This window comes from Canis lupus, chromosome 1, assembly GCF_048164855.1.
Source record: "Canis lupus baileyi chromosome 1, mCanLup2.hap1, whole genome shotgun sequence".
NCBI classification, from domain to species: domain Eukaryota; kingdom Metazoa; phylum Chordata; class Mammalia; order Carnivora; family Canidae; genus Canis; species Canis lupus.
The window spans coordinates 111164355-111192134 of record NC_132838.1 but is presented as its reverse complement, the minus strand read 5'-3'; the positions used below and the strand labels follow the sequence as shown (position 1 = coordinate 111192134).

Genomic DNA, 27780 nt, shown 5'->3' with positions numbered 1-27780 from the left:
GCCTGGATGGCTCAGTGGTTGGGTGTCTGCCTTCAGCCCAGGGTGTGATCCTGGGGTCCTAGGATCAAGTGCCCCATTGGGCTCCCCGCAGGGAGCCTGCTTCTCTCTCTGCCTATGTCTCTGCCTCTCTCTCTCTCTGTGTCTCTCATGAATAAATAAATAAAATCTTTAAAAAAAAAGGTAGAAGATGCAGGATTAGAAAATTGAGAATCTCGTACTTGTTCTTCTTATTCTGTGACTGGACAGACACAAAGTCACACACTTTGTGTTCAGGCATTCCATACATCCCAGGCAACCATATCTGTTAGGTGCTTGAAGGCCACAGGCAGAATCCAAGAAGGAAGAAGTAGGAGAAAGGAGATAGAATTTCTAACTTCTGGCCATAATTCCTCCCCATTTTCCTTTTTTAAAAGATTTTATTTATTTATTCATAAGAGAATAAATGGGCTCCTGCAGGGAGCCTGATGAGAACTCAATCCCAGGACCCTGGGGATCATGACCTGAGCCCAAGGCAGACGCTCAACCACTGAGCCACCCAGGCATCCCAATTCCTCTCCATTTTTGCATCCATTTTGCCAGGGTGCATTTCTCTTCACTACTATTTTTTTCTCTTCACTACTTTTTTTTTCTTCACTACTATTTTTGATAGATTGGCAGTAGCTACTCTAAGTGGTGTACTGAGAGTTCTGGGAACCCACACACACTCACCAGGAAGGAGCTCCTGTATAGAGTAAAAGCTCAATGTTTCGGGAAGCCTGGAATAGAGTGTTGATGGCAGCCCCATATTTGCCTCCCTTGCTTATCAGCAATGAGTCAGACTCTCTCATTCCTAAGAGATGAAAAGAACCTCTGGTTCAAGACCTGCCCAAAATATACTGTGATCCACAATTAGAGAGGCACAGCAAGATTCCTAGGCTAATTCAACGTCTGGTTCATTCACCCAACAAATATTTACCAAGCACCTTCTGTGTGGCTAGGTGCTAGACACATGGCCCAGAATAAGACAGACATGCCCTCAGAACTCTGTACTCACAGAGTTCACAGATTCCATCTCCAAAATTCAAAACTCCAGCCTATTCTTTTCCCAAGTCCTCAGCCCTCCCTGCTTCCTGCCACTACCACCCCATCTCTTCCTTATTGGAACACACACAAACTCTCTTCCTCAAGCTTTCAAGCTTGCAGGCTTGTTCTCTCTCTCTCTCTCCTCTCTCTCTCTCTCTCATACACACACACACACACACACACACACACACAACTTCATAAGAAGTTTCTTATGAATTCCAGTATTGACAGAAAACACAACAATGAGCTAAGGTGGAAAGATGACTAATAGATAACAATCAGATCAAATAATTGCTAAAGCCATTCATTCATTCATTCATTCACTTATTCATTCATTTATTCAACATGCCTTCCTCCAGCCCCTGGTCAATGTAGAGCCCTGTACTGGTCAGTACTGGGGACACAGGACTGACCACAGCAGCTGCAGCCCTGCCCCCACCCCCGGGGCTCACTGTCCAATAGGGGAGAGAGAACCATCTCCAGCAGTGACAACCCAGAGTAGTTCATGCTGGGATGTGGGAGCTCAAAAGGAACTTCTGATCCACCCTGGGAGTCCAAGAGGGCTTCCTGAGGAAGGGGTCATCTGTACTGAAGAATACACTAAGATGATTAACAAGAACAACCATGTCCCTAGAAGGTGATATTTATGCTAATGGACTTTAATGTATCCTCTCTGTTTATTAATCCAAACCCTAGAAAGTGGGTGCTATTATTAGTCCCATGTTGGAAATGAGGAAGCTGGGGTGCCTGGGTGGCTCAGTCAGTTAAGTGTGCACCTCTTGATTTTGGTTCAGGGCAGGATCTCAGGGCCATGGGATCTGTCCCTGCGTCTGGGGCTCTAAGCTCAACGGGGAGTCAGCTTGAAATTCTCTCCCTCTTCCTATACCCCTCCCTTGCTTGCACTTCTCTCTCTCTCTCTCTCTCTCTTTCAAATAAATAAATAAATAAATAAATAAATAAATAAATAAATCTTTAAAAAATAGAAATGAGGAAATTGAATTCTCACTACCCTGGACCCTGCCCCCATGGAACTTACTACAGCTTAGGGGACTTAGGAACACCAGAAGAGGGATTCCCCAGCATGGGAAACCAGGAAGGCTTCTGGGAAGAGGCAAGGGCTCAGTAGTGAACTGAGTAGTAACCATTGCCGGGTGGAGAACAGAGGAAATGTGTCCCAGCCTGGAGATGAGCAAACACGATTCATTCAGAGGGACTGCAAGGGCTTTGGCCTGGCTGACTTATAAAGCAGAAGAGGAAGTGACATCAAGCTGTCATCAGTGGCCAGGTCATGTAGGAGCTACAATGTGGCCTTTGTCCTTCACACTGCAGAGACCTATCTGTTAGAGGGTATGGTTCTGATTAGTTACCAGTGATAGAAGTCGGCTGGGGAGAGCAGGCTTCGTTTCCCTCCTTGGGTTGTGAAAGGCTTGTGGGATTTGGAAGGGAGGAAAGACAGAATGACCATCCACCATCGGGAGGTACCACTACAACCCTGCATGCCCGTGGGTGTGGGGGTGGGAGCTCAGTGGATGTGGGGGTGGGAGCTGGCAGGAGATGACGGAGAGGAAATGCCCACTCTGGGTAGCCAGTCAGTTCTTGGGCAAGCACAGGCAGGTGGTGGTGGTAGTTTGGGAGTTTCTTTCCATCTTTTTCCTGCCTAGCCTCAGGGTATAGAAGATGAAAATTGTGCCCTAGGGCACCAATAATAGATTCTGCCATTTGTGAAGCACCTAAACCAATGACTTTTTTTAACCGTATGACTTCCTTTCAAATAACTTATTGAACCATTACCATATGGTTTTTTTGATCCCCTATTTTATGGATAAGAAAAAGGAGGCAAGAGCAATGATCCAGGTGGTTTAGGATCACCAGCTATTAATTGGTGAGACCAGAATTTGAACCAAAAGAGTAACGTTCCAAACCACTGCTCCCTCCTCTCCTTCTCCCTCTCCCTGCTCTGTCTCCTCCACCCATCTCTCTCCCCTGCCACTCTTTCTTCCTCCTTCCCCTCTACCCAGCCTCCAGGTTTCTACATCAGACCTTTGGGACCAAGCTCCACATCTGAAATTTTAGAAGCTCCAGCTTACTGCTATGAGGGCCTCTAGGTAATAACACGGCACTGCCATCATCTACCTTGCTGGCAAGAGTGCTTCTCCCAAAACACACATGCCCCGGCCCTTGGACCCAGCCAATCAGCTTCTAGGAACGCATGGAACTGATTCCGTCACACACCAAGGAAACAGTGTGGACGTGGTTACTCCACGTCCTGCAAGGACAAAGCATTAGAACATTGGAAATACCCAAAAGGCCCGTGCCCTGAGAGTAGGTTCAAAACTGATGATGTGTTCATGCACAGGAAGACTTTGACAAAAGGAGAGTGGTTGCAAGGAGCCAGACCACCTTCAGGGCTCAGAGATGGGGAAAGATCGCGGGTGGGGCTGTAGAACATCTTGTCTCAACCTACCCATTCCAACTGGCACCACTCACTCTCCCCCATCACATCCTCAATGAGGCCCATCCAGACCTGAAATAAGACATTTGCTTTAATTCAGTGATTTTGACACCATGGTGCTTTTGGCCTTCCCAAGTATTTATTGACTTAACTTTTTTGGGGGGTGGGGGGAGGTGGCCAGGAATACCAGCTATGGAAGGCCCTCTCCTACCCACTGACCCTCCCCTCACCTTAGCCCCATCCCTGAGACCCTCACTTTTCTAGACCCCATCTCTGGCTCCATCCTTAACCTTCACCCCATCCCTGACCCTCAGCTCTCCCTTGACCCCCCTCCCCCATTGACCCACTGAAGAGAAGCTTCAGTGGCTAAGGACTGGTATCATTCCTTTATGTGACATTGTTTAGGACCAGGGTTCAGATGGCTTGTTTTCAGACAGAGGCTCCATTCTTGTCAAAGAGGAGTCAGATGTCCAGTGGGGAAGAGGTAGAGTATGTGGTGAGGTGGGCCCCAAATCCGAAGCTCAAACACCAGCGGAGGAGGGGGTAGCCTCTCCCATCCAGAGCTCTGAGAGGAGGCTCTCCATGTTCAGTATCTGGGGAGCCCTGGAGGAAGGGGAACCCCAAAGGGTGACAGCATGGTCCAGAGGAGGAATGTAGAAGCAGCCACAGGTTCCGGATTTAGAGATAACTCAGCACCTCAGAACAAGAGTGCCAAAAAATTCAGAGATTTCCCCAATCAAGAAATGGGCAGAAGACATGAACATTTATCGAAAGATGATATACAAATGGCCAACAGACACATGAAAAAATGTTTCACATCACTTGGCATCAGAGAAATACAAACCAAAACTACAATGAGATACCACCTCACACCAGTAAGAATGGCAAAATTAACAAGTTCAGGAAATGACAATTGTTGGTAAGGATACAGAGAAAGGGGAACCCTCTCACACTGTTGCTGGGAATGCAGGCCACTCTGGAAAACAGTAAGGAGGTTCCTCAAGAAGTTGAAAATAGAGCTACCCTACAACCTAGCAATTGCACTACTGGGTATTTACCCCAAAGATACAAATGTAGTGATCCAAAGGGGCACCTGCACTCCAATGTTTATAGCAGCAATGTCCACAATAGCCAGACTATAGAAAGTCCAGACGTCCATCGACAGATGAATGGATAAAGAAGATGTGATAAATATATATATATATTTGCATATATTTTATATATATAATGGAATACTACTCAGCCATCAAAATATGAAATCTTGTCATTTGCAATGACATGGATGGAACTAGAGGATTTTTTAAAATTTTATTTATTAATGAGAGAGACAGAGAAGCAGAGACACAGGCAGAGGGAGGGGCAGGCTGGGCTCCCACATGCAGGGAGCCCAATGTGGGACTCAATCCCAGGACCCTGGGATCACGCCCTAAGCTGAAGGCAGATGCTCAACCACTGAGCCACCCAGGTGTCTCGGAACTGGAGGATATTATGCTAGGCGAAAGAAGTCAGAGAAAGACAACTATCATACGATCTCACTCATACGTGGAATTTAAGAAACAAAACAGAGGGTCATAGAGGAAGAGAGGAAAAAAATAAAATGAAATCAGAGAGGGAGACAAACCATAAGAGACTCTAAATCATAGGAAACAAACTGAAGGCTGCTCACTCAGCCCCCAGTGGGGGGAGGGATGAGGTACCTGGGTGATGGACATTAAGGAGGGAGCATGATACAAGGAGCACTGGGTGTTATATAAGACTGATGAATCACTGACCTCTACCTCTGAAACCCATAATATATTATATGGTGATTAATTGAATTTAAATAAAATAAGATTTACATTTAAAAAAAAGAAGAAGAGGGGATCCCTGAGTGGCTCAGTGGTTTAGTGCCTGCCTTTGGCCCAGGGCATGATCCTCCATGGAGGCTCCCTGCATGGAGCCTGCTTCTTCTCCCTCTGCCTGTGTCTCTGCCTCTCTCATTCCGTGTCTCTCATGAATAAATAAATAAATAAAATCTTTAAAAGAAGAAGAAAAAGGGAGGAGGAGGAGGAGGAGGAGGAGGAGGAAAAGGAGAAAATTCAGAGATTTCACAGAGACCAGCCTCCATGTTTCCATTCAGAAATTTACCTGCACCCAGGACAAGAGACATCAGGCATCAGAGCCACCCACCCACAGCCACACACCATGAGCGGGCACTAGGTCCAAGTCAAAGACATCAGCAAGAGACAAAAAACCCACAAAACTGGTCAAAACCTAAAAAGGGAATTGTCTAGAAAGATATAGGGATGTCACAGAACAAGGGTCAGAGCTGCTAGGGGGCCTGGTGGGGACCATAGCCAGGATGGGCAGAGCTGGGGACCAGGGAGTCTCCCAAGCTCTGTGTCTGAGTACATGGCTCTCTGAGTCTCTCTGTCACCTCTTAATTCTCTCTCATCTGGCTGTCTGTCCTTGTGTCTGCCTCTCCTCTCTTTTGGTCTCTCATCTTGTGTCTCTTTTTTCATATCTGTTTCTCTCTTTCTTGCTCCCTATCTCCCAGTCACTGTCTCTGAAAGGTGTCTCTATTCCTCTCATCTGTCTCTATCATGCTCTCTCTCTCTCTCTCTCTCTCTCTCTCAATCTCTCATCCTCTCATCCTTCTCCCTGTTGTATGTTGCTCTCTGACCATCATCGCCACCAGACAGGGTTGTGTTCTCTGTATTAATTAACCTGTTAACATCTGTTTCCTTCCAGCAAAAGGCGGGCTTTACAAAGGCGAAGATTTGTGTCTGTATTATTTTCTGCTGCCTCCCCGTGCCAGGAATAGTACCTGATTCAATGAATTTATGTCAAACTAAGAATGGGTGGAACATCATTCTCACCGACAGGATTATTCAATAACCGTGAACACATTGATACTAGTTGTTATTGTTATAGCTGTTGTCTATTGAGTAATACAGGAATTGGGCTAAACAGTGGCTTGTTTAAGCCTCATAAACCCTCCTGTGAAGCGAGCACTGTTATCATGCCCGTTTTTCAGGTAAGGAGGGCAAGGAGGAGCAGCTTGCCCAATATAAGCCCAGGCCTTGTCTGCCTCCAAAGTCCAGAGAGTTTCTGCCTGGTGGTTGAGAACGTGGGATCTGTCTGGATTGTAGGTCGGAATGTCTGCTCCCGCACTTAGCCAACTTGACCTTTAAAAAGTGAAGTAAGTCAGTCAGAGAAACACAAATATGAAACCATTTCACTTAGGTGGAATTTAAGAAACAGAATACAGAGGGAGAGGGGGGGACAGGTTGTTAAATAGAGAGAAGGAGGGGGAAGAGGGGGAACCAGGCTAGGGGCCTTAGGAGTACACTTGTTGGGCACCTGGGTGGCTCAGTGGTTGAGCGTCTGCCTTGGCTCGGGTCGTCATCCTGAGGTCCTGAGATTCAGTCCCCCATGGGGGCTTCCCCGCAGGGAGGCTGCTTCTCCCTTTACTTCTGTCTCTGCCTCTCTCATGAAAAAATAGAATCTTAAAAAAAAAAAAAAAAAATTGGGACGCCTGCGTGGCTCAGTGATTGAGCATCTGTCTTCGGCTCAGGCCGCGATCTCGGGGCGCGGCATCGAGTCCCGCATCGGGCTCCTTGCGGGGAGCTGCTTCTCTCTCTGTCTCTGCCTCTGTCTCTGTCTCTCACGAATAAATCAATAAAATCTTAAAAAAAAAAATAGCAGTTAAAAAAAAGTATACTTGTTGCGGTGAGCTCGGAGAAAGGTACAGAAGTGCTGGATCACTCTACTGGAAGCCAGGAATTAATACAACACTCTGTTAGGGACACTGCAACAAAAAAGGACAAGAGCACCGGGCGGGACGCCCAGCGCCCTGACGCGGCGGCTCCGGCCCCAGCCGGCTTGCGGCCTCTTCTGCGCAGGCGCGCACGGGCAGCCCCGCCCCGCCCCGCCCCGCCCCGCCCCTACTCAGCCGGCGCCGGAGAGCCGGGGTGCGGGTCGGTGGGAGCTTTTCCAGCGCCCGCGGGGATCCGGTGCTACTAGGCTGCCGGTTCTCTGGGCAGTGGCTGGGCGTCCGCGGCGGCCGGGGAGGGAGCGCGAACCCCGAGATCCGGGGAAGAGGCTGTGCGGAGGGGCACCCGGAGGAACCCAGTTATGTGGCCGCCGCCGCTGTGGCTGCTGCCGCTGCTGCCGCTGCTGCTCTGGGCACCCACGGAAGCCGGTGAGTCACCCCCGGGCGGGCCAGCGGCCGCTGGGCCCCCTCTCCCTCTCCACCAGCCTCCACCAGCAGATGCTCGGCCTCCCCGCGCCCCGGGCTGCGGAAACCGGCGGGCCCTCGGGCTCCCAGAAAGCGAGTTCGCTGCCATGGGTCCTGGAAAATTACTGCGGAGGGTGACTCACGGGCCGCCACCTCAAGTCCTGTGACTGCTCACCGGTTCTTCCCCCCACCAGATGCCAAACCCTGGCCCGCTGATCCCCACAGAGAATGCTTGATGGGGGAGGGGGGATAAGAGCGCGGTGGCACATAACCCTTTCCCCCTTCTGACCCCAAGAGGATGGCTCTAAGAGCATGGCCATTCATTCATTCATTCATTCATGCACGTCTGCATGCATTCAGCGCTTACTATGTGTCTGTCAGTGTTCCAGGTCCTTGGGGATACAGCTCTGAACTCCAGCGGGCCCTGGTTTCAAAACAGCTTTTGGCACTTTTAAAAAAGATTTTATTTATTTATTCATGAGAGGCACAGAGAAATAGGCAGAGGGAGAAGCAGGCTCCCTGCCGGGAGCCAGATGAGGAACTTGAGCCCAGGGATCGTGCCCTGAGCTGAAGGCAGACGCTCAACCCCTGAGCCACCCAGGCATCCCAATTTTGGCATTTAATGCCTGTGAGAGCTCAGGAGAGTTTCCTAAGCTCTCTGTTTCCACAAAATGTGTTGGGGATTGGGGTGGCTGGGAGGGGTTGGGGGGCAGACACTTTTTATGACTATGTCTTGGGAGGATGCTGAGCAAAGTTGGATGCACTTGGTAGCATAGTGATATTGATAATTCGTATGAACAGTTTATTTTTTATTTTTTCTTATTTTTTTATTTTTTTTGGTATGAACAGTTTTAATACTGAATGTAGACTCGGTCCCTTATCTCACCAAAAAGGTGACTCCCAGAACACCGGGCACAGCTCCAGAAAAGAGGAACCCACAGTTTGAGGCGTTCACAGAGGGCCACTAACCCAAACCTCTTAAGGAGATTTCCAATATGGGTCCCACTGTGACCTCCATTTACAGATGAGGAGATTGAGGCATGGAGAGGGGAAGTAACTTGCTCAAGGCACCAGCAAGAAGTAGCAGGTCCAATGAGTAAACGAAAAATAGTGGACAGGGCTCCCTTGACCAGGACAGAAGAGCCTGGTGCCCAGGATCCTAGGTGCAGGGTAGATCAGGCCCGGGGTTGGCCCTAGGCTATGCTACTCCTCCATTAGCCTAGGCAAGTGGCTTAACCCTCAGAGGTGCACCTCACCTCTCTGTCCAGTAGGAATGAAAAAACTAGTGCACATCTCATGGGGCCATGGAGAGGGTTGCAGGAGGCCACGTGTCAGAAAGCAGCTCAGTGTCTGGCACAGATAGGCACCAAAGTGTGGTTATTAGACTTCACTCAATGTCATCTTAATGGCACCTTGGCAAGGAGGAGACTTGCTGTTTGGTGAAGGAAAGTACCGGAGAAGGAGACCCATGTGCCCAGAGCCATGCAGCTCAGCAGTGGCAGAGCTGGCGTTCAAACCCATGTTAGCATGCTCACCACTCCACAATTGCTTGTGTCCAAACCATGCCCTCCTCCACCCAGCACGCTCTAAGCACCCCTGTCCATCACCTCCCAGCTTCTTCTTCCTCATAACACAATAATTATAACATTCACCTTGATAGAGCCATTGGGACATGCTAATCCCTCCACGTAGATTTCACTGTCTCCTCCACTCAACAACCCTATGATGCTATAACCATCCCCCAATTTACAGATGATAAAACTAGACTCAGAGGAGTGAAACCACCTGCACACAGACCCACAGTTGCTGAGTAGCAGTACCGGGGTTCAAAGAACTTAACTCCTTCCCACTGTCTCCATTATCTTTATTATTAAAAATAAGAATGTATAGCACCGTGTTTATTCATAGCAATAAAAGCCAAGACATAGTGAAGACCTACTATGAGCTGAGGCTGAAAGATTTTAATAGGGAGCCTGGTGGGTTAAAGGTCAGGACTGCCAAGTGTAGACTGCAGGGTTCAAATCCCACTTCTGCCATTTACCCTCTCTGTGACGTGGAGCAAACGACTCTCTGCCTTGGTTTCCCCATCTATAAAGTGGGGCTGACAGTAGTGCTTGCCTCAAAGAGCTGTTTAAGGACAAAATGCTAAGAGATGTGTGAAGCACTCAGAACAGCCCCTGACCTGTGTAAAGCAACCTGTGCTAACTGTTATTAGTCCCACATTACAAGCTGGGAAAGAATCAGAGAGGTTAAATAACCTGCCTGAAGCCTCACAACAGAGATTGGAAGGGATCCAAAATCCTTGGGTTATAATCGCCTCCCTTCTTGTGCCAGGATCCCCTATAAACCTCCCAATCAGGGTCCATGCATAGTAATACTAATACTAATATTACCATATTTCATAGATTCTAAGATTTAAAGTTTCTGCCTCCTTTTTCCTACCCCTCTATCGGACATCCTGTAAATGACAGCATCCCAGTGACACTGATAACACTGAGCCGATGAAAACGTTCTGGAACTAGATAGTAGTAATAGTTACATACATGACTCATTGCCACAGAATTGGGCACCTTAAAATGGTTTAAATGGCAGATTTAAGTTTTTAACCACAATATGGACCACAATTTAAAGCATCGATGATGCTGAGATTGGAGAAATACGGTAATAACAGCACAGCGAAGCTGTGGGGATGGTTGCAGACCCGGGTAGGGGCTGGGATGGTGGGGGTGCCAGTGGGCGGTGCCCCTCGGCATCCAGACCTCCAACGCCAGGTCTGACTCTGCCCTGTGTTTCCCTGCAGGGCCCGTGACAGTGGGTGTGCTGGCGCCGGCGCAGGTACATGGCCTCCTGGGCAACACTGCAGAGTTGTCCTGCCAACTGCCGCCACTGGAGCATGGGGTGCACGTGACACAGGTGACCTGGACCCGGCGGGATGCGGCAGGAGAGGACTTCAATGTGGCGGTCTTCCACCCCACGCAGGGCCCCAGCTTCCCGGAGCCTGGGCGGTTGGAGTTTGTGGCCGCCAGGCCCGGTGAGGAGCTGCGGGACGGGTCACTGGCCCTGCGGGGACTGCGCGCAGATGATGAAGCCAACTACACCTGCCGCTTTGCCATGTTCCCCGAGGGCAGCAGGAGTGCCCATACCTGGCTCCGGGTGTTGGGTGAGCAGAGGAGCACGGATTAAAGGGGGGGGTAGGGGCTGGGGGGAGGAGGTGCAGGGATGGAGGGGCAGATTCTGTGGGGACAAAAGGAGGAGATGAGGCAGTGATGGGAGGGCCAGAGTGGGGGCGGGGGGGGGGGGTATGCAGGGAGGGAAGTCAGAGAGGGAAGGGGCTGGAGGCTAGGAGGAAAGTTGGGATCCTGGAGTGTAAGATCTTAAAAGCTCTTGCAGGCTGAGGGCAGAGCATGGAGGAGGGTGGGTAGGAATGGGGAACAGGGGAAGTCAGGGGGAGTCCCGGCAGGGGCCTGAGAAGCAGGGAGGCCAGGGCTTGCTTCCCAGTTGGGTACTACTAGCTGGGCAAGTGCTTTCTTTAAAAAAACAAACGTATTTTTAAATTTATTTATTCATGAGAGACACAGAGAGAGAGGCAGAGGCACACACAAGGGAGGAACAGGTTCTCCACAGGGAGCCCAATAGGGGACTTGATCCCAAGACCCCAGGATCATGCCCTGAGCATGAAGACACTCAACCACTGAGGCACCCAGGCATCTCTTAGCAAGTGCTTTCATCTCAGATTCCCCCTTTCCTCGCCTGTAGAATATGCTTAGTGACGAGAGTGCTGCCCTCACAAAGCTCTCCTGAGAGTCTCAGGAGTTTATCCAGCTGAACCTTAGAACAGAGGCCAGCTGTGGGCTCCTGATGGCTGTCAACCACTGTTTCTATCTTTGTTTGTTTTTTTCTTAAAGATTTTATTTATTTATTCATGAGAGAGACAGAGAGAGAGGGGCAGAGACACTGGCAGAGGGAGAAGCAGGCTCCATGCAGGGAGCCCGCTGTGGGACTCGATCCCAAGACTCCAGGATCACGCCCTGGGCCAAAGGCAGGCACCAAACCATAGGATCAGAACAGCCACCCTGGGATCCCCCTGTTTCTCCCTTTGATAAGGAATTTGAATTATACCAACCAGAAGGAGAGTGACTCTGACACCGGTAGTGGAGGCTTTCCCCAGCGGGGCCCAGACACCCCCAGGCATTGTAGAAGACTCGTGGTTCATTTTCCTGAGCACTAGGAAGAATAATACAGAATATTTCCTCTTTGAAATTGAGTAGGAAGTCTCTATGCCTCCGTGAAATGGAGATCACTACGAGGATCACAGTGAAAGCTGACATGTACTTAGCGTTTAGTGGCCAGGAACTGATCCAGACCTTACAAGAGTGACTCCTGCACAATCAAGTGCTTGGAACCAGGGCCGAGCACACAGCACCCAACCATGGGTGGTGCTTGTCATTTCAGCAAACCTGGGACTTCAGGTCTTACAGTTCGGGATGAGGGTAAAACAGAACCAGTGAGCGGCCCTGGGCCCCGTTCCCGGCTTCTAGCAGCTGCGTCACTGGCGCCCTGGGGCTGGATTCAAGGACACCACCACCACCATGCTGCCTTTCCTGTTAGCAGGGGCCTTTGCTGAGGACGAAGCTGGGGGAAGTGCTCCACACTGTGGGTTAAAGCTCTTTTGGTGGATCTGGGTGGCACACTTCGCACTCAAATTGCAGCTGTGTGAGGCGCAGAGGAAGCTCATAAAAGGTTATATGGTTAACTTCTGTCATGGTTAGGTGTGTGACCAATACAACCAGAGAGAACAAGCAAGACCTATTGGAAAGATTGAAAAATTTGGTGTTTGAGATCTCTGAAGATGAAATATTCACTTCTCTGATTACAGCCAGAAATTTAGTAGAGCAGGGGGGCGCCTGGGTGGCTCAGTTAGTAGAGTGTCCGACTCTTGATTTCGGCTCAGGTCATGATCTCAGGGTCATGAGATCAAACCCCATGTCGGGCTGCACGCTGGGCATGGAATCTGCTTGGGGTTCTCTCTCTTCCTCTCCCTCTGCCCCACCCCCTACCCTCAGAACAAGCCCTCACTCACTCTCTGTCTCTCTAAAAAAAATAAAATTTCGTAGAGCAGAAACAGGTTGGACATATCCTACTAAGAGATGATCAGCCCCTACCTGATTTCAGAGAAATATGAACAAGTGATCCTAATGCTGTGGTCATAGGCTTGGCACCAGAACACTTTCATTATCAAATTCTGAATTGGGTGTCCTGGTTACTCCCGGATGGGGTGCCGTTCCTGATGGCTTTAGAGTAGGCCACAGACACCGAGGCCACTGTAGTGGGAAAACCAGAGAAAATGTCCTTTGTGGAGGCATTGCAGGGTGCTGGCCATGAATCTGAGGAGGCCATGATGATAGAAGATTGCGGGGATGATGTTGGTGGGGCTCAGAATGTCGGCACACTGGGTGTCTTAATAACAACTGGGAAGTAGCAAGCAGCAGATGAAGAAAAATACTAATCAGTCTCCTCAGCTTTGTGAGAGCTTCCCTTGGGCTGTAGGCCACATTCTGCAGAGTCTATCATGACCCCTTATGTGAATCAGAAGCAACTGGAAACACAGCTTCTCGTGTGTAGAATTAATCCCTCCCTAAATCCATGCCAGCACAGATAGATGCAGACCAACCCTCCTCTACTGTACATCAATTAGAAAGAAAGGTGTTGCATTGCAGCCAGCCCCTAAGCCTTGCTTATGTCTTTTGTTCTGTTTTGTAAAAGATGATGAGACTCAAAGAAAGTGTGAAAGCTAAGATTTTAGGCCATTCCTTTTAAAATAGTCCTCAGGTTAGGCAGGGCTGGGAGGGAGGTTCCATAAGGAGTCGTGTTCTCGGCCATCTCCTCACTGGTACTTTGGGAGGGGGCGGTGTTCGGATTGTGAATAAACTTGCATGGCATTTTGTAAATGAGAAGATAATGTGTTGAAAAGCGTATTTGGCTGTAGTTGTATTTTTATTTTTATTTTTGGCTGTAGTTTTAATATTGGGTTCAGCTGTGAAATCTATCAGACGTGCCCGTGGGGCACCTGGGGGGCTCAGCCGGTGGAGTGTCTGCCTCCCGGCTCAGGTCATGATGCCAGGGTCCTGGGATCAAGCCCCACATCAGGTTCCTTGCTTGGCAGAGAGCCTGCTTCTTTCTCTCCCTCTGCCTGGCACTCCCCCTGCTTGTGCACTCTCTCTCTCTCTCTCTCTCTGTCAAATAAATAAATAAAATCTTAAAAAAAAAAAAAAAAGAGGAAGAAGTGCTAAGTGGAATACAAGTCAGGAAAAGCAAAACAAATTGTCGTTCAGCCCAAGTGATCGAGTGAATTTGCTTTCACAGATGTAGAAAACTAGATTATCTACTAGATCAGTCCCAGCACAGTGACTTCTTTTTCTCTGCGTTAGCCAGAGATGACTAATTTAAACTTCGAACTTGATTTTAATTTAAAATTTCCTTTAATAACCTGTTCGTTACAGATGCCTATTGCATACTGTTGTCAGTTTTATTTTGGAAAGTTATGTAACATTAAAAGTACCAGTATTTTACCAAAAAGAAAACACACACACACACACCAAAAAACCCACAACCATGAGTCATATTTAAGAGAAATCTCCAGGGGGATCCCTGGGTGGCTCAGCGGTTTAGCGCCACCTTTGGCCCAGGGCGTGATCCTGGAGTCCTGGGATCAAGTCCCACATAGGGCTCCCTGCGTGGAGCCTGCTTCTTCCTCTGCCTTTGTCTCTGCCTCTCTCTCTCTCTCTCTCATGAATAAATAAAATCTTAAAAAAATAAGAGAAATCTCCAACCCATAATAATGCAACAATAACAAGCAATAATGAGGAAGGAAACAAGTGGAGCTCCAGGTTTGGGAATCACCAGAATAATGATGAAGGGTTTAGAGTCAGACCTCACATAAAAGCCCAGCTCTGTCCCATAGAACTGTGTGACCTTAAGCCTGTCTTCCCTTCTCAACCTGCAGAGCACTGCTCAGCCCTCCTCTCCTCCATGAAGCCCTCCTTCACTCCACCAACACCGCGGCACCCCTTCTGGGATTCCCCCACCCCAGCCTTGCCCACTGCGGGTTGCCACACTCTCTCGGGAAATCTGTCTTCCTCTTTGACGGTGTAGCCCCTGAAGGCAGGGCTGGGTCCTATCATCACCCGTGATACAGCCAGGCAGTGTATTCAATTCCTAATAATAATAGTGTTTCCTGAGCACTTATGGTGCCAAGTACCATTTTATATTCTCATTGCCTATGATCCTGTCATTATCTCCCGTGGACAGATGAAGAAGCACATGTGCCCACAGCCACCCAGCGGCTCAGGGACAGAGCTGGGATTTGAACCTGGCCCGCCTGTACTCTCAGCTAGCTGCCCCTCTCCCCCAAGCCTCCAACCCCTGCTGCTGTGATGTTTGTAGAAAGACCGCAGGCGAGGACTGACCGGTCCCTTTCCCTCCTGTCCGCAGCCCAGCCCGAGAACAAGGCTGAGTCCGAGGAGGTCCTGTTCAGCCCGCTCAGCCCAGAGCCTGTGCCCGTGGCCCGCTGCGTCTCCAGTGAGGGTCGCCCACCCGCCCGCATCTCCTGGCCACACCTGGACGGCCAGGCCAATGAGAGCCAGGTGCCTGGACACCTGCCTGGCACGTTCACCGTCATCAGCCTCTTAACCTTGATCCCCTCGAGCAAGGTGGACGGCAAGAATGTCACCTGCAGAGTGGAACATGAGAGCTTGAAGAAGCCCGTCCTGCTGCCCGTGACTCTCGCTGTGCCTTGTGAGTGTGCCCAAACGTGAGCAAGCACAAGGACCGCTACATTGTCTACACGGGGCCCCCTGGGCCACAAACAACACTATCCTTCATGGTCTGTACCAGCTTCTTAGGCGACAGTCCACGCTGCACCCTGGTTTGTCTACCCTGGCTCTCCTGGTCACTGTCTACACTGACACCCCACAGTCTCTCCCAACTCCCTTGAACCCGGCCTATGCACACTGCCTCCACCTGCTTCCCTAGGCAACTGTCTACACTGACCTTGCCTGCATTGCTACACTGTTTACTGCACTGTCTACCCCAACTCCCTTGTCCATTTTCTACACTGCCTACCATTGTCTACACTGGGTTTCTGAATATTCCCTCCTGGGCAGCTGCTACACTGATTCCCTCAGGTACTGTCTTCCTTGGACACCTGCAACATTGCCACTGGGTCTGAGGGAAGAGGGATCAACACTGGCCCCTCCCCATTAAAAAAAAAAAAAAAAAACAACACTCTGTCTCATTGGCCTTGCCCATGAGGACTTTGAAAAGTCCTCCCTGTCGATCACATTTGGGATGGATAAGCAGCAGCTGAAGCAGAGCCATCCAGGATTCTTCCTGGCAGGACTTGTCAGAGCCTTGAATATATGTTCCTGTGGGTTATGGGCACCTAAGAGGCCTTTTCTTACAGGAGACCTACAGAATGCCAGGACCTGGCTACCAAGGAAAATGAGTACAGAGGAGCAGGTCCCCAGAAGCCTTCTCAGCACCCCCCTAGCCCCCACCCTGCCAAGGACTTTTGGCCTGCTGTTCTCTGAAGAGATCCATTGCCCCAGACTCCTCAAAGGCCTCTCTGTCTCGGGCTATTCCTGAAGCCCATTGAGGCCTTTTCTCATTATGCCATGACCCCACGTATCTTTAGGCCCCTCTGAGGAGTCCCTGTCTCTGAACCTGTGTGTCTATTTCCCTCAGACCCTCCCGAAGTCTCCATCTCCGGCTATGATGGCACTTTATACATGGGCCACAGTGAGGTCACTCTGAGCTGTGACGTCCGCAGCAAACCGGAGCCCACAGGCTATAACTGGAGCACGTGAGTCCTGGGTGGACCTGGGCTCCAGGGTCTGAGGGAGGAGGGGGCTGTGGGCCTGGACTCCTGGGTCCGAGGGAGGAGGGGGCTGGGGGCCTGGACCCCCGGGTCTGAGGGAGGAGGGGGCTGAGAGCATGGACTCCCAGGTCTGAGAGAGGAGAGTTTGGGGCCTGGATTCCTGGGTCTGAGGGAGGAGAGCCTGGGGGCCTGGATTCCTGGGTCTGGGGGAGGAGAGTTTGGGGCCTGGACCCCTGGGTCTGAGGGAGGAGGGGGCTGGGGGCCTGGACCCTCAGGTCTGAGGAAGGAGAGCCTGGGGACCTGGATTCCTGGGTCTGAGGGAGGAGAATTTGGGGCCTGGACCCCTGGGTCTTGGGAAGAAGGTGGGTACAAGAAAGTAAAAAGAGAGAAGTCGACTTTAGACCCCAGTGAACTTTCTGTCTTGTATGAACAGTTTATGAGAGGTCGGTTCAGGTTCGCTGTTACACCTGCTCTTTTGCGTGGCCTGCTGTGTGCCGGTGGCCACCTCATCCCGTGTGATTCCCCACACTCCGCGCACAGGCAGCATCATCACCGCGCCCGGGGTTCTTTAAGCCGGGCCCCAGTAACCACCATCATCTGCACGGGTCCCGCGGCCACAAGGGTGTAGAAGTGGCTCTCAAATCAGCATCTGGCTTAACCTCCTAACCTCGGGACTGTGCCACCTCCCAGGTCACCTCATGTAACCTGCTCAGTCACTTCTGACAGAGCGGGTGCTGTCCCCATTCTCTGGATGAGGAAACTGAGGCGCAGAGCACTCAGATCTCCTTGGATTCATACCAAGGCTGGGGGGAAGAGTGGGGGAAGCAAAAAGCAAAGGAATCGATAGTTTTACTTAATTCGCATCGGGCTTTTGTTCTAATTACAATCAAACTTATGACCGTTATAGAAACTTCAGACAATCCAGTTATGAGCAAAAAGAAAACACTAAGAACGTGTAGTCAAGTGCCCAGAAATATCCACCGTTACCCCATACCCCTCCCGCCTTCTGTTCTCTACGCTTCTCTCCCTCCGTCTCGGGAACGCCTTTCCGTGTCAGCTCTCAGAGCCGCATCCCCGTGCTCCCCAGCATCTCATCGGGAGAATTTGTAGACATACAAAAAAAGCTGTAAGACTTTGCCAGGGAGCGCTCAGAAACCCCCTATGTGGATTTCTCCCACTCATACTTTCCTGGACCTGCTCAATCATGTCCATCAATCCATCCCTCTCTCCATCCTTCAGGGGTGTTTTGTTTTGTTTTGTTTTGTTTTGTTTTGTTTTGTTTTGTTTTTACCTCTTATGCACTTCAGAGTACCCGCAACCCCCTTTGCGGTGCTGCTGGGATTCCGTTCCATCCTATGTGCATGCCATCAATTATTTAACGCCCCCTGCAAGAGAGATAGGGAGCTCGCGTCCCTCTTGCTAGCATGCAGATGCCGCAGGGGTGATCATCCCCACCTGCCCGGCTCGGTGGATGGGCACAGCTGTGCCTCTAAGGAATCGTGGCCTTGGGTCTTCCAGTGAGTGGTGTTGGCTGACGCCTCCCCGTCCTGCCTCAAAGCACCGTGATCCAGGCTGCTGAGCCCACATGGCTGGGTTTCCATCCCAGCTCTGCCAAGCGCCCAGAACTCCGTGCTTGCATCTTCTCTGTCCATTAAACTGAAATGTGTCCGCTGTTTACCGTGTGCCAGATCCCACTGGCCAACACACCCTAGTAAATGAGACAGGCCACATTCCTTCCCGTCCTGGTGCTCTGTCCTAGCAGGGGAGGGAAACAATAAACAAAATAACATTGTGAGGTGTAGTGTGTCCGATGGGGATAAATGCTGGGAAGAGGTAAAGCAGAGCGGGGAGGGGTGGGGGGTTTTGCAGTTGCAATAAGCTGGCCAAGAAGGCTGTCGCTAAGGTGACGTCTGAGCCCAGGCCTGAAGGAAGTGAGGATGCGCCGTGCACATACCCGGGGGAATAGCATTCCAGGCAGAGGGAACAGCATGTGCAAGGACCTGCAGTGGAAGCCTAACTGGAGTGTTGGAAGATGAACTCGGAGGCCACTGTGGATACAGAGCAAAGGGGAGAGTAACAGACAGTGTGGTCCGAGGTATCTGCAGCCGGTGGATGGGGTCTGTGGCTGTGTTAGCACTTTGGGTTTATGCAGGGTGAGGCAGAAGCCACAGGAAGGCTCTGAATAATGAAAGGATGTGAAAAGTTAGTACTTACAAGATCTCTCCAGCTGCTCATAGGGGACAGTGTGGTGGGGGTGGGGTAGAGGCAGGGAGTCCCATGAAAAGGTAGCCAAGGTGGCCCAGAAGCTGGGGGATCGGACCGGGGTGGTGGCTGGGGAGGCCTGCAGAGGGGCTGGAGTCCAGAGAGGTTTTGGAGGTGAGATGGGTGGGACCCGCTGATGGGTTGGATGTGGGTGTGAGTGGAAGAGTCGGGGAACTCCAGGGTTGCTCTCAACTTTGATCAGAGACAGCATGAGTACACAGTGAGAGCTCACACCTGCCACTTCACCCATCTGTCTCTCCCAGGACTGTGGGTCCCCTGCCGCCCTCTGCTGTGGCCCAGGGCTCGCAGCTCCTGATCCATACCGTGGACGAGTCAATCAACACGACTTTCATCTGCCGTGTCAGCAACGCCCTAGGGACTGGCCAGGCAGAACTGAGCATCCTGGTCAGAGGTGAGGAGTCCCTTGGGTGGTAAGAATAGAGGGACCGAAGGAGGAAGTCCCAGCAGGATTCCCTCTGAGGGAGGAGTTTGGAAGTGCTCCCTGGTTAAGAGAGTCCTCAGACACAAGAATGCTTTCTGATTCCCATCTCCCCCCAATCCCCCTCATGAAAGGACCAATGCAGTCAGCTTTAGTCTCTGTTAACATCTGTACCACTGAAACTATTGTACAGCCTGCTGGATAACCCCCTCTGCAAACCCAGGGTTGGGTAGTTGCAGGAGGCTTGTCCCCAGGGTCTCAGAAAGGCCTTCCCAAGTATATTAGGCAAGAGTCTCTATCAACTGAAATTGATAGAAGGACAACTCAAAATAGTCTAAGCAAAAACGGGACTTTATTGAAAATGCACCTTCAGGTACAGTTGGATCCAGATGCTCCAACTGTGAAACCCAGGAACTTCCCTTTACATCTCTTGTCTCTGCTTTTCTCTGTGTTCTCAGGAAGGTGAGCTGTCCCTTGGCAGCTACAGCCTCCCATCTCACCCATCTAGTAATCCCAGGGGAGAGAATATACCACTTCCAGTAGCTCTAGCCAAAGTCCCAGGGTTGGCTGTCATTGGCTTAACTGGGGTCACAGCCTCCCTATGAATCAATCACAATAGCTTCAGAGAATGAAATGCTCTGACTGGCCAGACCTGGGTAAAAGTCCTGTCCTAGGAACCAGGGGGTGGGATCAGGTCCTCCTAACTATATAGACTGAGAGACAGAGCAGTAGCTTCCCTAAAGGATGAGGAGTAACGTTTAAGGGCAGGTGAAGACCCCAGAAGCCTCTGAACCTAACTCTGCTTCCTTTTGTTCTTGCAGAAAAACCTCCCAACAAGCACGGCTTGTCCACTGTGACCATCATCATTTGTGGAGCTGTGGCCGGGATCATTGTGGTCCTGGGGTTGCTGTTATATTTCTTGCTGTACAGACGCCCCCGTGAGTCCTTCCTCTTTGGCACATCTCCTGCCTGTCAGCAGTGAATGAGCATTATTACAACTGCCATGGTTGGCCACCATGGCAGCCTATACTAAGATCTATACTAAGCCCCATGCATGGCAGCCTCCTCAGTACCATGAGGTTCCCCCATTTTACACCTGAGGACACTTAAGTTCAGAGGCTCTTGTTCATTGGATCGGTGATTCCTTTTACAAATGTTTAGGGAGTAAGGGTAGCAGCTGGCACTCTGATCCCCACCTCTTAAGGTCCTGATGCTCTTTTTTTCTTTTAAGATTTTTTAGTTGTTTATTCATGAGAGACACACAGAGAGGCAAAGACACAGGCAGAGGGAGAAGCAGGCCCTTCGCACGGAACCCATGTGGGACTCAATTCCCAGACTCAGGACCATGACCGGAGCCAAAGGCAGACACTAAACTGCTGAGCCACCGAGGCATCCCAAGGGCCTGATGCTCTTGACTCAAGGGCTCCACCCAGGCTGTCCCTCTGCCTGGAGCACCCTCCCCATGGCTCCTTCTGGTGAAGTCCTTTGGCTGCATAAGAAGAGCTACATTTTCCAGAGCACTTTATACCTGTGGTGAAAGGGACTTTCTGTGCAATGCCCCTCTCAAATGCTCACTACCACCCTGCAAAGTGAGTCCTGCCATGAGCCCCACAGTAGAGACAAGGAAATGTTTGCTTGGAGAGATGAGGTCTGCCAACAGGTGCACAGCCAGAAGGTCAGGCAGAGAGGGCGGTTCTGTTGCCCTCAAAGCTTATACCCTCAACCGCTAAACAAAACTGCCTCCTCACAGCCCCGCTGGAGGCCGCCTCCTCCAGGAAGCCCTTTCTGATCTCCCAGAGTGAGCCTAGCACCTTTTCTGGTCTTCCCCATCCCCCATCCCAGCCCTTGCCCACTCTGGGATGCCACTGTGTGGGGACTTATCTGTCTCTCCAGAGAACTGTGATCCCCAGAACAGCAGAGCTAGAACTGTCATGGTCATGGCTGTGTCCCCAGCCCCACCTCCCACTGGGGGCCGGGCACACAGGAGACACTTGAGGAAGTATTTATGAAGTATGGCATCTCCAGGGCCCTCATTCTACCACTTTATTAATTGTGTCATCAAGGGCAAATGACCGACTCTCTTTGACTCAGTTTCCTCCTCTGTGAAATGGGAGTAACTGTACCTCATCATACAGGTAAAGTGCTTGGCGCAGCATTTGGCTCGTCATAAGCCACATGCTGGCTCTATGTAGGCTCTAATAACTATTGCCGCCAATACTATTACTATGATTAATCTGAACTCCATGAGAGTAGGGATTTGTGTCTGTTTTGCTCATAGCTGTACCTGCAGCACCTAGCATGCACCTGGCACAAAGTAGACATTTCCTATTTGCTAAATAAATCCCTGTTTGATGGTTGAGAAAACCGAGGCACAGAGAGTCAATTGCCTGAGGTCACACAGCTCCTAAAGAACAGGGCTGGGATTTGAAGCCTTCTATCGTATTCTAGAACCCATGCTGAATAAATATCTATTTATACTTAATAACTACATGAATAGCTGTGTGAGGCATATACCCCAGTCCTGTTTTACGAATAACCACTGTGGGGAGTGGCTCCTCCATGTCAATGGCAGAATTGGGGCCAAGAATTCAAGGGGCTCTGACACCCACATGTGTCCTCCTGCCATGCTTTCCAGCATTGTCATTCATTCCTGACAACTTCTCCTCTTCTTTCCCTAGGTCAGAACCAACGCAGCTCCACTGCTAATGGCGTAAGTATGGTGGTGGAGATGAGGAGGGTGTGGAGTCTGCATGGACATTCCCAAGGAGGGGACAGACACCTCTGGGCACCCACAGCGCTTAACCAAAAGCCAGCATGGTGTCAGGAGCCAGGTCCTGGATCTTTTCTCCAAATACCTGGAGCAGTGGTTCCCAACCTTTCCTGCTGGGCAGACTCCCCTGAAAAGTTTGCCCAAAATGCAGGTTCCCAGGTCCTTCCCTCTGAGAGTCTGGTCTGGTGGGCCTGTGCTGGGGTCTGGGGATCTGCATTTCCATAAATGACCCATGCCTCCCCACTCACGACCATACCTTAAGAAGTACTGCCCTGGCTTCCAGGGAGAGGGGAGGGGACAGGTCTGCAGCTGTTTTCACCCTGAGCTTCAGTGTTTGGAAGGGCCCTGAGGCTAAAGTTTGAATATCTGCCTTCTAGCATGTCATCTATACAGCTGTGAACCCTGATGCCAGCTCCTCCCAGGATCCACAGACAAACAGCCCCAGGTGACAAGGTGACAGTGTCACCACTGTTGGAGAGAGACTGGGACTGGGGAGGAATGGACTTTGCAGCTGGACCCTGGCCCAGTGGATGCAGTCTCCCTTCAAAGAGAGTGGCCACCCTTCTCATGCCAGACCTCAAGACGTACAGTGGCAGGTGCAAGTCCAGCTGTCCCCACGACCCCTCCCTCTCAGGTTCAGTTATTCACCGGAAGGAATCCCAGAACTCAGGAAAGTGGTTGTGCTCATGGTTACAGTTTACTACAACGAAAGTATGAGATTAAGATCAGAAGCATGAAAAGTCGCATGAGGCACCATCCAGAAGAGTCTTGGCACCAGCTTTCACTTGCACTGACAGTACTGATTTTTCCTGGCAATGATATGTGTCAACACAGAGTCCTGCCAACCGAAGAAGCTCAGCTGAGCCTTGGTTTCCAGGGTTTTTATTGGGGAGTCCATCATTGCAGACACCGGCTGACCACCCATGGAACTGACTTAGTCTCCAGCACCTCCCTACGGCAAAGCCTCACTATAAATCACACTGTTATCATAGACTCACTGGTGCTGCCCACAGCCCCAGGCAAAATAAGACTCTTATCAGCCAGGATACTCCCAGGGGCTTAGAGATTCCCTGCCTCCCAGAGCCAGGGGCAAAGGAAAGGGCTAAATCTTACTTTGGGCAAGATTAACCCTTTCCTGCATTGTCATTGTGGGGCCACACAGACTATTGCAAGTGCCAGCAAAGTTTTGTAAGAATCTGACCTCTGGCCTTGACCTTCTGAATCTCCATGTCAGTGGAATCCCTGTGATTACAAGAGAGAGCCGCCAGCCTTATCCAGAAGAGAAGCCGAGGCTGGAACTCAGCTGCTAGGGCACTCTGAGGAGCAGAAACAATGGTAGACATAAACTTGGAGGATGCAAGTTCCTGGCACCTTCTGCCAAGACTTGGGGCCTGGCATTGACAGGACATCGGAGGTTGACAGGACATCAGAGAAGGGGAGCCAGTACCCCACCAAAGAAAGCAAAGTGTCAAAAACAAGGAGGAAAAGGTTCTAGGAGAGCAGAAACCACAGCTGTGCAAGCCATACAGACGGCCCTCAGACCAGGGAGGATACAGCCCAACATCCCAGAGGGAGAACTTCTCAGGTACAACTGACCCATTTCTTTTACAACAGACTCTGACCTTGGAGGCAGGCACCAGAATTCCTCTAACAGTGAGACCTGTCTGTTGGGGAAGGACTTGGCAGGAAAGACCATGGGCCAGAATGCTAAACTGGAGCATGAGGCATGAGCTGCTGTACAAGAGAAAACAAGAAGTTCTTGGGATTCACTCAGGGTAGAAGGGAGAGTGTGAACAGCCTCCATAAGGGGTAAGGTGTAAGGGATGGCAAGGAGAGATAAATGGGAGGTTGGCCACATTGCTACTACATGAACCCCTATCCAGCCCCCAGCCCCAAATACTTTCTTAAAGTTAATTTATTACACCTCAAGTGTCTGTGTGCAGGGGAGGTCTTTCATAAGAATTGGAGACAGGCTGTTTTCTGTGAACAAAACCAGAGGTGTGGGAGCAAGAACCTGAGTCAAGGGGTCACTTGGGTGTCTCAGTGGGTTAAGTGTCTGATCCTACATTTTTAAAGATTTTATTTATTTGTTTATTTATTTGAGAGAGAATAAGCAGAAAGGAAGGGCAGAGGGAGAGAGAAGCAGATTCCCCACTGAGCAGGGAGACTGATGTAGGACTCAATCCCAGAACCCCAGGATCATGACCTGAGCCCAAGACAGACGCTTAACCCACTGAGCCGCCCAGGTGCCCCTAAATAGCACATCTTATTTTAAGATTTTATTTATTTACTCATGAGACACTCAGAGAGAGAGGCAGAGACACAGGCAGAGGGAGAAGTAGGCTTTCCGCAAGGAGTCCGGTGTGGGACTCGATCCCAGGACTGCAGGATCACACCCTGAGCCAAAGGAAGATGCTCAACTGCTGAGCCACCCAAGCATCCCTGAATAGCATATTTTAGATGGAGGAATTGTATCACCACAAACTTAGTGGCTTAACACACAAAATTCTTCTCTCACAGTCTGGAGGTCAGAAGTCCAGAGTCTCACTAGGCTAAAATCAAGGTGTTAGCAGGGCTGGTTCCTCTGGAGGCTCCAGGGAAGAATCCATTCCCTGCCTCTCCAGCTTCTAGGAGTGCTGCTGGCATCCCTTTTCATATGGCCCATCATATGGCCTTTCCTCCCCATTCTCCCACTTCCCTCCTCCAAATTTCTTGCCTCTCTCTTTCCTTTATAGAACCCTGTAATCACACCAGGCCCACTCGGGTCATCCAGACTGAGCTCCCTATCTCAAAGTCCTCAACAAGATTTTATTTGTTTGAGAGAGAGAGAGAGAGCATGAGTACAAGCAGGGGAGCAGCAGACAGAGGGAGAGGGAGAAGCAGGCTTCCCGCTGAGCAGGGAGCCTGATGCGGGGCTGGATCCCAGGATGCTGAGATCATGACCTGAGCCAAAGGCAGACGCTTAACCCACTGAGCCACCCAGGCACCCCCAGACACTTGTTCTGCACCTTTCTTTTATTACTAAGGTTTCTGGGAATTCTAAGAGAGTGTCTTTAGTGTTTTTACAAAAAGTCACATAGTGGGGTACCTGGGTAGCTGAGGACTTTTTCAACCAAGCCCCTACTGGATGGGCGTTTGTAGTATTTCTGCCCCTTTACCATTACAGAGTTGTAATGAGTGGCCTTACATGCTGTCACACCCCAGCTCATGTTGACACATAAGTGTAGGACATACTTCCAGAGGTGAAATTGCTAATCAAAGAGTATGTGCCCCTGCTGTTGTGATAGATACTATAAATGGTCCTTCCTAGAAGCCTCTGTGCTGGGCAATGATGGATGTGACCACTGGTTTCAGTGGGGGGAGCATCTGTGAATTCCACAAGAGCCAGGAGTGGAGAGCAGACCCAGAATTTTGGTATAGGAGTCAGAAAAACTTCACATAAAATTGAGAAAAAACCCGATGATCAATATTGCAGAAGGAAGGGGACAGTGTCTGATGGAGAGCCTAAAATAGCCCCAAACCCTCCCTCAGCTGACTCTGCTCCAACCGGGAGGAAAAGGAGTTCTGAGCCAATGCTCAAAAGGCCACATAGTGTAGGATTCCGTTTGCAGGAAATGTCCGGCGTAGGCAAATCCAAAGAGGCAGAAAAGCCATCAGTGGTGGCCAAGGCCTGAGGGAAGGAGGTGACAGTGAAGGACCACTTAATGGGTTCAAGGTTTCCCTTTTGCACGATTGAAAAAACGTTCTGGAAATAGTGGTGATGGTTGCACAGCACTGTAATGTATTAAATGCCACTGAGCTGCACATTTTAAATTGGTTAAAATGAGGGGCGCCTGGATGGCTCAGTTGGTTGCTCAGACCGTTGAGTGTCTGACTCCTGATTTTGGCTCATGTCATGATCTCAGGGTCATGAATGGAGCCCTGTGTCGGTTTCCACGCTGAGCACGGAATCTGCTTGAGGATTCTCTCCCTCTCCCTCTCTGTTTCAAATAAGTAATATAATATAATATAATGGTTAAAATTATCAAAAAATAAATGTGGTTAAAATGATCAATTTTTATTTTTTTTAATTTTTTAAAAGATTGTATTTATTTATTCTTGAGAGATAGAGAGAGGCAGAGAAACAGGCAGAGGGAGAAGTGGGCTCCCTGTAGGGAGCCCCATGCGGGACTTGATCCCAGGGCCACAGGATCATGACCTGAGCCAAAGGCTCAACCACTGAGCCACGCAGGTGCCCCAAAATGATTGATTTTATATGTTAGTTTTACTACAATAAGAGAAAAAATCTTTAAAAATTTTTATAGAAAAAAATGTTTCCCAGCTCTTAGGAGCTGAATTTTTAAGAACCAATTAAATTCATGAAGTGAAGGATGGGTGAATTTTTTTTTGAAGATTTTTATTTATTTATTTTTGTGTGAGAGAGAGAGAGCATGAGCATGGGTGGGGAGGGGAGGGAGAAGCAGACTCCCCGCTGAGTAGGGAGCCTGTCGTGGGGCTGGATCCTGGGATCATGACCTGAGCTGAAGGCAGATGCTTACCCACTGAGCCACCCAGGTGCCCCAAGGATGGGTGAATCTTAAAGAAAAAAATAGTATTCTAACTTTTAAGGAGAAAAGTTCTTTAATAAGTCTTTATAAGCACAATAAGGCAGACTTTCTTCAAGGGGAGGGGCCATTGCAATAGACCCATTGCAATGGGATCGTGTGGGGAGTGGGTGAGGGGTTAGATTCAACTCTGAACACAGCAAGGGCAAGTAGGACTTTATAACCAAGGAGCAGGTGGGGGGCAGCAGGTGGGATATTACTAAGAGGTAAATCAGATGTAAGGGGGATCCTGGCTAACCTAACCTGACAAGATTCTTACTGAAGACAGGCCAGGATGACCAGATATCACCTGGGGAGTGGGGGGAGCGGGGAGGAGGAACCTATCAGACGTGGAGGGCAAGTGCTATCAAGGGCCAATAGCTGACTTAGGAGGATACTTGCCAAATTTGGACAAAACAGACATGAACACAGAAGTCCAAAACTCAGACCTCATAGGAAGTGTGCGGGGGAGCCTAGGTAGAGGCCAGTCAATGAGAGAATCTCCATCAGTATATAAAAATGTGATGGTGAGAATGCTTCAGGTTCGTTCCAAGAGCAGAGAGCGCCCCTCTCCCCACTGCTCCCCAGGCCCAGATTAAAAACAAGGAACCGGATTGTCTGTTTCTACTCCAGGCACCGTGTGTGGAGTTCAGCTCTGCTACTCTGCTGTTTGTTCTATTTTCCACCACTCGTTGGCATCATCCTCAGGCTGGTGCCAAGATGGCTGCTGCATTCCTGCCATCACAACCAGACCCAGACCTGGAAAAACAGACCAGCGTGTCCTGGGTGAAGTTCCCCAGCAGCCTCTTCTCGGGCATCATTGGCCAGCGTCATCCACTGCTCAACCAATCCCTAGCCAAGAGAAGAGGACTGCTTGGGAGGCTTGGACCACTCAGGACCTGTCCTCTGGGGTTAGGGAAGAGCCCAGAGGAAGGCTGCAGAAGGGACAACAGAAGTCTGGATCTCTGGTATTTATTAGCAGTGACTCTCTGGGTAGTTGGAAGATGACTGAATGTTACTCTCTTCTTTTTGAGCTCATACTGTCTAAATTTTCCATATTAAACCTTGACTTTTAATAATGCAAAGGAATCAAAGTCATTATTTGAAAGAAACAAACT

At 50.0% G+C, this 27780-nt stretch overlaps 1 protein-coding gene and 1 pseudogene across 3 annotated transcripts; both read left to right on the top strand.

Moving 5' to 3' along the window:
- The first annotated feature begins 7430 nt into the window (after window positions 1-7430).
- On the top strand, window positions 7431-27747 carry PVR (PVR cell adhesion molecule). Of its 3 annotated transcripts, none has more exons than XR_012007021.1 (9): window positions 7431-7697; window positions 10534-10893; window positions 15225-15527; window positions 16476-16593; window positions 19134-19282; window positions 20131-20247; window positions 21988-22019; window positions 22457-23664; window positions 27296-27747. XR_012007021.1 is itself a non-coding variant. In XM_072774812.1 (8 exons), exons 1-8 carry the CDS (start codon window positions 7631-7633, stop codon window positions 22526-22528), a joined length of 1218 nt encoding a protein of 405 aa, XP_072630913.1. In that variant the 5' UTR covers window positions 7431-7630; the 3' UTR covers window positions 22529-27747. The 3 variants fall into 3 exon arrangements, 1 of the variants encoding a protein (XP_072630913.1); XR_012007014.1 differs by having other exon boundaries at window positions 22457-23888; XM_072774812.1 differs by having other exon boundaries at window positions 22457-27747.
- On the top strand, window positions 12323-14054 carry LOC140608673 (haloacid dehalogenase-like hydrolase domain-containing protein 2 pseudogene; annotated as a pseudogene).
- Window positions 27748-27780: the final 33 nt, after the last annotated feature.

Excerpts from the sequence above, each read along its gene's own strand:
- PVR (XM_072774812.1), top strand. The coding sequence starts at position 7,631 with ATGTGGCCGCCGCCGCTGTGGCTGCTGCCGCTGCTGCCGCTGCTGCTC. Across the intron at positions 19,283-20,130 it reads ACTGAGCATCCTGGTCAGAG|AAAAACCTCCCAACAAGCAC; the intron begins GTGAGGAGTCCC and ends TTGTTCTTGCAG. Across the intron at positions 20,248-21,987 it reads CTTGCTGTACAGACGCCCCC|GTCAGAACCAACGCAGCTCC; the intron begins GTGAGTCCTTCC and ends TTCTTTCCCTAG.